Here is a 12,926-nt window from a genome sequence, read left to right on the forward strand (position 1 = left end):
CTGATTGTATGTAAATGCTCGTCAATTGTCGAATTCGAACATACAAACTCTAGGGCAAGTTTTCTTGTAGTTTGTGTCGGATCAGACTTGATCGCCTTCTTCAGTAATTCGTCGTCTACCACTTGAGGACGACGTCGGTGTTCTTCATCTTCTAAGCTCTCATTTCCATTTTCAAAGCGTTGAAACCATTTGTAGCATTGACTTCGCGAAATCACATCTTCAATAAAATAAAAATAAATAAATAAATAAATAAGTAAATAAATTTTTATTTTTATGAAATAAAAACTTTTTATGAAATAAAAAAATGTTACAGAAGTCAAAAATAAACAAAAAAGAAAGTAAATTATACAGGAAAACGCCAGGAACAAAACGGAACCAAAACTGTCCAAATTGCTGTTCGTAAAGTTTCGAAAGTCTCGTTTATATCCGAACAACCTAATAGAATGTTGTGTATAGCATGCTGTAGGTAATCGTATCACAATGTTGCTCTTTCGATTTCTCGAAGTAACTTTAAGCTCGAAATGTACTGGGCATTCATATACACGTCGGTTCGTATGGACCAGTGCGAGACCTCGTGGCAGAGACCCGCTTGACTTGAGGGTAAGGCTCAAGCATTAGTGCAGTGATGAGAGTGTCTCTTAGCGTATTTTCCGGAATTGGGACGGTTGTAGCCGAACCAACAGTGAGTGAGAGGTTGTCGACAGGACCCAGAGCTCTCTTGGTAGCCTAGCGGGAGCAACCAGGAATAAGCGGCTGAGAAGGCGTGTGTGGCGTCGGAACGATTGGCGCAGTACCAGCTGCACACAACGCAGAGCTGCAGAACCGTTCGGGGCGGTAGACCACCGAGGGAACAGCCAAGTGGACAAGGTTGCGCGTGATTGCGTGACCCTTAACCCTAACTAGTTGTATTTGCGTATTGAGGATAAAAGTTAGCCGGCTACGTTGTGTATAGTGAAGAGAATGAAAGGACAAGGTGTTCCTCTATCACTACTTAAAAGTGGGCATGAAACGACCCAACTTCAATACCCTTTAAATAGCACCGTGATAAAATCAGTTTGTCATGATGATGTCATGTCAGTCATGTCTGATGTAATGGCCCTTCATGGCATCGCATAGAAGGAAAAATTCATCGAAGAAAAATGAATCGGTACGTGCTCAATTAATCGGAAAAAAATCGCAAAAAAGAAAAAAACCAAAATCCATACAAGATCGTGCCTTCACCTGCACCAGTTTTTATTTATCAGTAGTGTAAGTCATAATTCCTCTATACTTCTCATGTAACGGCGCTTGATTCCGTACTCCCGTTGAAAAAAATATCGAAAAAATATGAAAATATCGACAAAAAGCAAAAAATGCAGCAACTCCTTCGGGTTGTTGAGCGCATTGATTTCCTTAGCAAAAGTCCGTACATCCCATCTTTAGCATTTGTATAAACGTAGATTACCTGCTGTGATCTGCTTTTAAACGAAGAATCAACAAAACACAAGCTTTCAGATTTACTTGAACAATTGTCCAGAAAGATGCCCGATAACGGTAGACGTGTTATAAAACTAATACAAAGTGGGGAAAAATCATAGCGAAACCATGGACACCAGGCTATCAAGGAAGAGAACATAGGTGGGACGCATATAATAACTAATGGACATACAATAGATTAATGTACAACGGCTCATAGAACAAGTAGGACCGAGGTCAGAGAGATCAAATAGTAAAAACTGCTCCTAAAGGAAGTGATTTTTTTTTTATTATGGACATGTTAGTGATTTGAGGAGTTCATAAATGATTAGTCGAAGAGAAAAGTCACCAGAAAAAAAGCCAACAGTCGCACAACCACAACAGTCGGGAGAAAAGAATGCAATTATTTGCTAGTCTTGGGCCTTCCCAATTTCTTTCCTGAAGGAGTTCTCGAAGGAGTTGCACTGCCGGCTTCTGAAAACCGGCATAATTCACAAAGACTTCAATTTCAAGAACCAACATTCAAGCACTCAATTCCTACCTGAAGGGGCACTGGCCTTTTCCTTGTTATCTTTTTTTGTTCGATGTTTAACTTCTGTTTCACCCATTTCCTTCTCTATCAACGTAATCAATGTATTACATCGACGTTGAAGTTCCTAAATAAATCACAATTCTTCTTGTAATTTTCAGTGAACATTTTCTTCAAAATGCAAAAAATAATACGCACTAACCATGGCTGTTCTGCTCTTGATGAACCAATCAAATCGGAATTGTGGAGCCATTCTAACAGACTGCCTCAGCTCTTCATAGACGGTCTCCTTGTCAAATCCTAACCGATGCAACTCACATACGAGGAACCTGAAATCCGTTTGAATAAACAGGAAGCATATGTGCGCATAAAGACAAGTTCTACATTTGTTTAGCTTTAAAGCTCTATAATGTACCTATCTTCCTCTTCCGTATATGTCTTCCCCTTATTAGTTCCATATGCAATACGTAATTGATGGAATGGAGCCTTATATTTCGCAATTTTCGCATCCAAAGCACGTTTGACAGACTGCCGACGTTGAATTCTGGCCTCTCCCTAAGTACGTAGAAGCTACATGTTAGATGTGAACATTGTACGATTGAACTGCATCATTTATCATTCTATACTCGCGAACCTTTTCGATCTGAGCCAGAATCTTTTCGTGATCCTGCAACTCCTCGAATCGTTCCCAGAATATCTTCGCGTAGTACTCAACCTGCGAACGTAAATGAGATTTCTATTCTTTTCATATAACCAACACAAATAAACTATAGAGTTGAGAGAAATACTCAACAAATTCAACAAGAATAAAACAAACTTCGTCTCGAGACTTTGTCTCTATCATTTCGTTCGCGATATTTTCGATGTCATGTCGTCCGTACTTCTCGTTTGCCTGAAGTAACAGTTAATTTCAAACAGATATGTATTTATATAAGGGCATCTGATCTCCAGAACAGCTAACGAATCAAGAAAAAAGTACTCACCCGAACAAACGCTGTAAAATCTCGTTTGCTCCAGTTCGCCAGACCTTGCGTGAGTAGCTCATTTTTTTCTTGTTGCTCCTCTTCGGTTAACGGCTGGGCCTGAAATGAAGGAATAATTAGAACGAATATATATATCTCCTTAAAAAAAAACAGTTCCCTTGCAGGAAAAAACACAGCATTGATAAGTACGTAAATAAAACACTAAACGCCACAATAACAGAAGGTTAAATGCCTGAAGAAATATATTCATTTAAAAACTTACCGTATCAATTAAGCGTTGTTCTTCTTTCTGACGTTTTTCGGCCTCTTTTGGACCACACTCTTTGGGTTTCTCAGCCTTAAATAACAACGATATCGAATTAAGAAAAAAAAAGAAAACTTGCAAGCTCGATGACCCCTAATTAAGAATTGTGCTCTGGTGTATGCTACCATGAAGACTTTAGAAAGTGTATTCCCCGTAAAACGACATTAAATGCACGCACATTATCCAAAATTCTAACGCAAAATAATACTCTTTAAGGTCCATCACATTTATTATTGGATTTACATCTCGAATATAACGAATACCAGGATACGATTAAGTAGTTTACGTCAAGAGCTAAGCATCTTAAAAGGCAGTGCACAAGCGTTGCCTGGCGACGAGCTCATCCTCGTTCATCTGTCTAGCTCCGCCTCTTTCATCGTTTTATCATTCGAGCACTTCTTACTACCTTCGGTCCTAGTACCTACATATATCTATGGAAAGTGAGTCGACTATTAGCAGTGACCGCGCCGCACTCGAAAGAAATCGCACTGTTTTCGTGTGCGGATTTGTTCCTAAGCGATGGCATAACAGGTATGCTGGATTTCATGATAGAAAATAAAATAAATAGTGGTAAATCAGTGCCAAACGTGTATCTATTCGGAAAGAGATTCAAATAAAATCTCGAGAAAAACTTAGTTTAAGAGAAGAGTTGCAATTTTTAGGATACGCGTGATGTGAATATTTAATTATCAAAGGCTTCAAAAATGGTACAAATTCAAATCAAAGCCAAACAACTAATCACCAAACTTCTCGAGGTTTTTAGTTACTTAGTTACTAACCACTTTTTTATTCAGCGCATTAGGAACTGCCTGCTTTACACCTAAAAGTGTCCAACATCCGTGAAAGGGTTTCCCTCGACTATGAAAGAAACTCCAGAACAAAATTTGACGCTAATTTATAAAACGTATACCAGAAAACTATATAAACTAAAACGCAAACTATGTGGTTTGTTTTGGAATTGGTTATAATCTTCTCTCAATCACTTCTCGTAAACACCAGCCTAGTTACTAATATATTAAATGAAGGGCTTCTTATAGTTCTGCATACGAAATTTACGGAGAAAAAACGCCGCGAAAGTTTGGAGACGTTCCAAAAAGTTTTAAAAGCAGAAATTTCAGTTCACTGCAAGCAGTCATCCAGGATTTGTTATCCGACTACTACGTAGCGTGCAATGCTGAATCTTGGGAAGAGAACACATCAACTCGAGCGCTTCTGTCCAACGCAGAAGCACTACTATTCTTTGTCAATGAATTCACACTTGGTGACAAAAATTGTCTGCTCAACCTACAGTACGCCTGGCATTTAATGGTACCTGTTATCATGCTTCGACCACCACGGACGAAACTTGTCATCTGTAAACGTGAGCAGACTCACGATGATATTGTGTATGTTCTTTTTTTCTTATCATGCCGGAAAATATCATGCCCTTTTTAAGATCAAAATACTACATTATTTATCAAACGTTGTATCTTAATCTGCTAAAACACGGCATTTCCGTAATATGTCACGTTTAGATGTTTCACGCCACTGCTAGTTGATACGGTGCAAAAGAACATGTGCAGAAAAAGGATAACAGTGACCGAAAGTGATTAATTTAGTGTCGTCGGCAACGGATCCATAGTACGTAGTCCAAGCAGTCGATGGACGCTACAAGAAGAGACAATCACGGATACGGATAAAGTAGACTACGGATTATTGCAGGACGTTCTCCATGAGGTTTAGTTCCTAATATCAATGTTGAAAAATTAGCGTAAATTCATCAAGAAACACAATCTCGTGACCAGTCCAGTATCCAAAATAACTTGACTGGATATGGCGAAAAGTTTTCTTGAATTGAGGCCTGCGAGCACTTCCAAATTTCCAAACATCACAGTGTTCATTTCATAAAGAACACCACGCTCATATACTTCACAACAACATGAACATGTCTCTGGTGATTTTTAATATTTCAGGGCTACAAGTTATCGCTTGTATACGATCGTCTCGACCACAAAACTTCCATGAAGAAGATCGGTGATCGTCTAAGACAAGTTATGCGCCCATCACTTTTCCGCGAATCCGAGCATAGAGCATTCTATCTTTCTCCATCGAATGGACCTGACCTTACCGAAAGATTCTACAACTTCTCAGAAATAACCACTGAAAGAGGTGGGACTTGAAACATCACGCGTAAACCAACATTGCCTCTATTTTTCGTGTTGCATTTACTGTGTCCGTTGACTCAGCCATTGATTTTTTTCCTAATTATGAATCTATTTTCAACAACATGGTAAGGAGATTAAGTGAGCAACGTCTTCTATGTATTCCCCACGATTACAGCTACAAATCCATTTTGACTAGGAGGCTTTGCTTAAATAACAATGTGCAAAGAAAAGCTAACAAGGCAGGGGAAAGATAATTTGTGGATCGAATGTAATGTAACAAAGTACAACCGGCTATTTACAAAAACATAGAGAAATTTTCCGAGAACAAAAATCCTGCAGCAAAAAACGTTGACATATCAGTGTGGTTTGAGACACAAAAACAATATCACTTATCAAAGAACTACTTTTTTTCTGTGTAATTTATAACAGTTCAGAAGGACCTAAACGATCTCTCACAAGCTTTTCCTACAGAAAATTAATTTTACTTCTGATTCTGCACTTTTGATTTTGATTCATTTGTGATTCTGCATTTTGTGAACACATTATGTTTGAGGTGTAAAAGCTACTGAACCAAAGCGTGTAGAGCTTGACCTTCGCCTCAGTCAAAGTCTAAGCAATCTAAAGGCGGACCGTTCTATCCCTCCTAGAACACCGTTACCACACACGAACGGAACATCCAAACGAAAACGAGCTAAGGTAACCGAGTAGGCAACTTGTGAGTTTTTTATTTTATCAGAACCACTGCAGATTCCGCCCATCGCAACTCAAATCGAGAGCCGAGAAGAACTAAACGCTGCCCCAGAATCGGTAGAAACCATGACGGGTCAGCAATCATCCACATGGAGTAGGACCTCCTCAACAGAAAGGAGAATGAGGTATACGATCCTATGTAGAAAGTCAACATATAACAATTTCTTAGTATTTTCCAGCATGAGCAGCCTTGATGATGTAAGCAGCTTTCAAGAGACCCAATATCTCGTCTTCCCTTTGAGAAGTGCGAATAAAAATCCTACACTGATCAAATTCCCAGATGACGTCATGGAGGACAAAAATGGCGAACATGACAGTATCTGGGGATCAGACACGAGTCTTGAAGAGGAGACGGAAGTGAGTTCAGCTTCTTCGCGGCATATTTCGCGAACCTTTCGCGTCACAAACACTAATTGTAGATTGCAAAGAAGATAAACGCTGGGATGAGCCTCGACTATGACGATCCCGACTCCCCGATAGGAACGCCAGCTCCGTATATGGAAGATTTGTAGCCATTACAATGGTTAATAACATATTTCAATAAAAGATTTTGCTAACCTTGTACCCAATCGTCTTCCTGTAGTGGTATGTTTCACGGTCAAGCAGCTCCATTAGACGAGGTGGATAAAATTGAAAGTCGAACACAGCTGGTTGCTTCGGTCGAGGAGCACGTGACTGTTTCTCCACCGGTTGGCCTTGCCGCATAGCCTCACGGAAGTAAGCATCCACCTGAATTTGAAGACTGATTGATTTTTAAAGTTACAATAAGCTAATAGTTAATAATAATAATAATAATAATAATAATAATAATAATAATAATAATAATAATAATAATAATAATAATAATAATAGTAATAGTAATAATAATAATAATAATAATAATAATAATAATAATAATAATAATAATAATAATAATAATAATAATAATGTGTCAAACAGGTTGGCAAGGTTTGCAGAAGATATTGTATCAGAGAACATACGTAGCCGGGTTACTGATCTGATGTAAAGTATGAGATTCTAACAAAACATATAGAAATGTCAACTTTTAAAATAAAGGAGTAATTAAGAGGAATTAGCATAAACTTTTGATATCCATGCCGAGACATGGGTTTTTAACAAGAACAGAACAGCGATCAACATTGAATAGATCGAAATTAAAAAAAAAACTTTTTGCCTGTAACTCTACGAAAAGAAGTGGTAAATGCTGAAGTATTCATAGCAAATTTTAAAGTAACCTGATAGTTCGCCTTTCGTTCCCTCTTTGGTGGTTCAATCCAGAAATGTCCCATGCCATCATTTTGTTTGCCTTTCCAGTTCTCACCCTCGAAGTTGTACACCTAAACAAACATTTCGCCTAGAATAAATGCAAAATTAACCTCATAAGAACCTAGAGTAGATCATTTAGGGAACCAACAGATTTGCTATTGTCGAAAGTGAGGTTTCGCAGATTACTCTCGCCCATTTCTTCCATCTTCGCGTTGAGTTCAGCAGTCTTCACTTCCGCACGTTGGAGAATACTATCAATATCTTCATCCGTGATGGTGGAATCTTTCGAGGCAAAGACCTAAGCTACTATTTGCCTTAACACATCCACTGTGCTCACTGTTAACAGAAATAAAAAGCCTACGTAGGAACACTGCTTACCAACTCTGCACCATGACGAATCATGTTGATCATATCGTCTTTTCCTAACGTTTTCTGCGCTTCAGCAACCCTACCCTGCTGGATGACAATGGAGTCCAATCTCAGCTTCACTTCCGCTCTTTCGATGATACGCTCATCAACAGTGTTTTCGGTGATCAGACGGAAAACACGTACCTTAAAATTTACCGTAATTATCATAAAGAAAAATGAGTTTCTTATCCAACCTGCTTCTTCTGTCCAATTCGATGCGCACGATCCATAGCCTGCAAATCACTCTGTGGATTCCAATCGGAATCAAAAATGACTACAACATCTGCTGTGGCCAAGTTAATACCAAGACCTAAAATAGTACTGTAATCGGAAACAAGCGGTTAAATGGAATTCGCCAAGGTCTCTCACCTCCAGCTCTGGTCGTTAGCATAAAAATGAACTTTTCAGAATCAGGGGCGTTATACGCATCTATCGCTTCCTGTCTATCGACATGAGCAGTGTTACCGTCAAGGCGACAGTACTGGTATTGTCGCCACCAACAATAGTCTTCCAACAAATCAAGGATTCTTGAGAACTGGGAGAAAATTAGCACACGAGAGCCTGAAAACTACTTTTTGGTATGTATGTACGTTGAAGCCACTGAATCTTATTTTACCTTGTTCCTTTAATTTCTGCAGAAGCTTATCCAGCACCACCATCTTTCCACTGTTATCCACGAGATGTTGGTCAGTAGTATAAGGGGGTCCGGGTTCGGCTCCATCAAAAAGATATGGATGATTTGCTGCTTTACGAAGATGCATCAAGATGTTCATGAGCCTGATAAGGAGAAGTTTGATGATACAAAAATCAAAAACAAAACTTCCAAGTGTCATTGCATCGCCAATCAAAAAAAAAAAAACTTGCTCGAAGACTCAACTCAAGCACACTAAATTCATTTTTAGTTTCAGTGAGGTAGATCATAACAGATAATGCCATACTATCCGAACAGGAATTCCTTTTTTAAATTCAAATCACAACTACCACTCACCTTGCCTTCTCAACTTTTCCTGCACCATTAATAACGTCAATATCTTTCATTAGCACCTTAGTATACCATTCGCGTTGCATTTTTGACAAACCAACATAGATCTGTAAAAAAATCAGAGCCAAAATTAGACAATGATCTGTTGAATTTCCATTTTAATGCTACAGAACAGGGACAGAAAACGAATTTTGCGAGAGATTCCATGATAAAAAAAATACATCAACTTAGGAGTAGAAATGAAAGACTTACTTTAACTTCTTTTTTGGGGAGCAAAGTCTTTTCGACATCTGATTTAATACGACGCAGAAGGAATGGTTGAAGAACCTAAAGAAGTATATACATTAATGCATTGTAGAAGTGACATGAGTTGAACAGTATAATCGACGCCTAAAAAACCTTGTGAAGCCGAGAAATTATATCCGTATTCCCTTGCATGCTTCCGTCAGTAAACCATGAGTCAAAGTCTTCCGACGATGAGAACATATCCGGCAACAAGAAGTTCAATAAAGCCCACAACTCATGAAGGTTGTTTTGCAGTGGTGTCCCAGTAATCAACAGACGATTCTTCGACTTGATTTCACGAACCACTTCGGACAACTGAAAAAATCGATATCACTCTCGATGAACTGTAAACGAGTAAGATACATGTGACAAACCTTCGATTTCTCGTTTTTGATCCTATGCGCTTCGTCAATAATTATATACTTCCAAACTAACTTCTTCAACTGAGTTTTTACTTTCAGAACCATTTCATACGTTGTACAACACACATCAAATTTCTGCGGTAGAATAACATCTCGAATCACTTGATTCTGCAACAAATACAGATTAGCTGTAATTTTTACAGTTTTTAAAGGATTAGCGAAGAATATCCCACTCTCTCTTGCTCATCTCCTATGATACAACACGTCGTTAAGCTCGGGCACCACTTAGCAAATTCGTTCATCCAGTTCTTCAGTGTTGATTTTGGGACAATGATTAGATGAGGACTGGCCATATTCTTGTAATGCTTCATGTATCCGAGAAGGGATATCGTTTGAAGTGTTTTACCGAGACCCTACGAACAATAGTTGAAAACAATACACTGTTTACGACACTTCTGCTTCAAAAGAACAGTTGTAGATAAATCTAAATAAAGCTAACCATTTCGTCGGCGAGAATTCCATTGATTCCATTATGATATAAAGATATCAGCCAGTTTAAACCACGGATTTGATAATCCCTGAAACGTTGAACAATCGTTTTGAAACTTTAAAGTTGAATGGATTCTTGTCTTTGGATCAAAATCATTCGACCAGAAAAAAGTTTGCACTTACAGAAAACGTAAGGCGTGAATGAAAATGAAGAAAAGAGTGCTTGAAACTAGCCTTAATTCTCCATTTTGAATGTAGAAAGGGCTCTTATCAAAAATGGTAATGCTATCCTCTCTTTCTGCAGCTTCCACCATTTCCTCATCCTCCTCCTAAAATAAACTTTGCGGGAGAATAAAAGATTTGAAAATTGTCCGAGACTGAAAAGGGATGCACTTTCAGTTAATCATTTGTTGATAAGGAATTTAGATCATACTTATACTCAACAGTTAAGGTTGACCTAGTGATGGTATTCAGGAAAGAAGAGCACTAAAAACAATACCTGCTCAGTTTTTCTGTGTCTGTGGTCACCATCCACGCCAGATGCAGTTCTGCCACGCTTCTTTTTCACTGGTGATCCTAAAAATACATTATGAGAGTAGTTCAACGCATATTTCTGTTCCAAAGTTGTTTTTGCATTGTGTTAATCCGCAATACTGTCAAACGGGGTACGACGTCGTGAATAGTATTGATCGTTGAGTACGCTGCATGTACACAGGTTACTCAGCAATTTCACTAAGTAAACGATGTCTCCCACAAGTATCATCAGGTTACGCACTTTAGCAGTGTTAGGCAAGATCATATTTACGAAATGGGAAATCCTCAGCATCATATTTTATCAGAAATTATTGCAGCTATTTAGTGACCTCACAAATAATTCGGTATTCTATTTCCCTTATTTTTCGAAATCATGATAATAGCAATAATAGTCGGTTTACTTCATGAAAGGAAGTTTATTTTTATCTAAAATACTCCCCCTCTATAGCCCTCTTCCATACTCCACTTGAAGAAAAACTTAATGCAACTGAAAAGACCACATCATTTTAAGAATCACCCATTCTTTGGAGGAGCTCTAAATGACTTTCGTGGTGCATGTCGTTGATTATTTAGGATGCCTTCGTCACACAATGAGGAAAAAGAAGTTCGTTTAAAACAACAAGAGAGAAGACCTTCTAAAACAACGAAAAGAATCTTCTCCGAGAAAAAAAAAGACCAGAACAGACAGGAGAGATCTAATGTGGAGAATTCATCATTAGATTACCTTTGTATGCAGCAACATCCCCCGCACTCAAACAATGTGAGAAATTCTCAGTCTTCTTCAGTAACAGTTCGAACCTCTTGAACGAATCTGCTTCAAATTTCGACTCTAAGCTGTCCTCTGAAAATCGTTCCCTTTTCTCTTTTTTGGGCGGAACTATAAATAGCTCGAAAAGTGAATCACCTCCTTCCTCTGCTTCCATTTCGTCATCATAGTTCTCATCGTTTTCCATTTTAACATCTTCAACTGGCTCTGGCTTCGCCTGACACAGTAAGAGTAGTGTAAAATTCGCTTCATACCAATAACAATTTAAAATAGTGCAATAGAGAAGTGACCAACCTCCGTCACATCCATACCTTCCTCTCCGTTTGCAGCCAATTCAGCTGACATTTCTCTGCAATTCCTGAGCTCAATTACTTATTAAAGACGTTTAGAATGATGTAGAGCTAGTCAACGTGCACTCAAAAGAAGACAAACGAAACGAGACGCGACGCCACCTGCGAATGTCGCACACGCCCCACTTTCCCGCGTTCTGAAAATTTAAAACATCCGGTAACCACCAGATTGTGCGATTGCAGACTCTACGCTGTCGAGCCGGAAATCAACGTCTCCTCCAAAATATGCCAGGTGGCGAGTTTCGCCTTGGTTGCTTCATTTTTGCTGTGATGAGTCGAATTGCTCGTTTCAAAATAAAATCTTTAAATATAATGAGTACGTGCAGTATCTCTTCCCTTTTTCAGGTGTGGCTAGCGAGCGGTGTTTGCTTTTTTCGATTGAGCACGGTTTACTAGTCTAACTCGCTGTTATTAAGATGGAAATTGACGATGGAGCGAGTTCATCATCAGAAGATGAGAAGCAGAAGAACGTAAAACCGACACGTCATTCAGCGTAAGTTGTCATTGATTCCTTTAAAGTGTTCTTCGTCCCATCGATAGTCCTTTTGTATTTTTTTTTTGTGATTTTCCTTGTATTCAGGGTATTTCAGAGTTCTAAAACTGGATTTTGAGTCGGAAGAGGTTGCGCGTACGGTGTGTCGTGTTGTTAGTGTTGACAAGGAGCCTAGTCGAAGCAACGCAGTACGTAAATTTGATGTGGATGGGTCGTATCTTCACATGTTGGTGACATTTTTTGTCAGTTTGCCTTTAATCCCTTTTGTTTTTTTTTGTGGGTTTTGCGGTTTTTCAACAACTACAGTTGCACTGCATGGATTATCTGCATTAATATCTAGATAATTAACATTATTTCAACCATTTTCTATCAACTTTATCCTTTGTTCATATATTCATTACTCTTCTTTTCTAGAGAAATCAATAGCGTGGACAGGAAGTCTCTGCAGAAATCTATCGCTAATGTACTAGAGATGTGTGATCTTGCTAAATCCACGATTGATTTAGCAAGAAATAAAAAATGGTTGGACTTAAAAGGACCTACTGAGAAGAAAATGAAACTAAATTCGTCTAATTCTAAGTAACAATTTTCGGATTTTATTCGACTGTTTATTTTTTAACTTTGTTTAATTGTTATTGTTCCGGGTCATTGTTGAATAAATTTTAAGCTTCTGTTATTTGTTATGACCCGTGACGGTTCTTGCCGTTCGTTACCGTAACAGAGTAACTGGCTCTTTTCCTTTAAGACTTTGTTTCCTTTAAAGGCATCACTCCACGAATTTGAGGTGGTACGGATTTCAGGTGGAGTATTCGTATACGGAATGGGA

General features: G+C 38.5%; 2 protein-coding genes across 2 annotated transcripts; one reads left to right on the plus strand and one right to left on the minus strand.

Annotated features, from left to right (window-relative positions):
- Positions 1-1,858: 1,858 nt before the first annotated feature.
- RB195_011425 (uncharacterized protein) lies at positions 1,859-11,602 on the minus strand (the record flags this gene model as incomplete). Its single annotated transcript, XM_064192837.1, has 26 exons — positions 1,859-1,929; positions 1,997-2,111; positions 2,187-2,313; positions 2,400-2,539; positions 2,619-2,699; positions 2,802-2,876; positions 2,968-3,066; positions 3,230-3,304; positions 6,724-6,894; positions 7,401-7,502; positions 7,580-7,729; positions 7,810-7,983; positions 8,034-8,149; positions 8,209-8,400; positions 8,456-8,616; positions 8,828-8,928; positions 9,074-9,148; positions 9,221-9,421; positions 9,481-9,636; positions 9,702-9,881; positions 9,968-10,046; positions 10,192-10,286; positions 10,457-10,533; positions 11,216-11,332; positions 11,396-11,474; positions 11,552-11,602. 26 exons carry the CDS (start codon positions 11,600-11,602, stop codon positions 1,859-1,861), a joined length of 3,060 nt encoding a protein of 1,019 aa, XP_064050420.1.
- Positions 11,603-12,023: 421 nt separating this feature from the next.
- On the plus strand, positions 12,024-12,683 carry RB195_011426 (uncharacterized protein; the record flags this gene model as incomplete). The annotated part of the gene is made up of 3 exons (XM_013448165.2): positions 12,024-12,100; positions 12,198-12,326; positions 12,515-12,683. 3 exons carry the CDS (start codon positions 12,024-12,026, stop codon positions 12,681-12,683), a joined length of 375 nt encoding a protein of 124 aa, XP_013303619.2.
- Positions 12,684-12,926: the final 243 nt, after the last annotated feature.

The sequence above is a fragment of the Necator americanus genome, chromosome III (assembly GCF_031761385.1).
Source record: "Necator americanus strain Aroian chromosome III, whole genome shotgun sequence".
In the NCBI taxonomy this organism is placed as follows: Eukaryota; Metazoa; Nematoda; class Chromadorea; order Rhabditida; family Ancylostomatidae; genus Necator; species Necator americanus.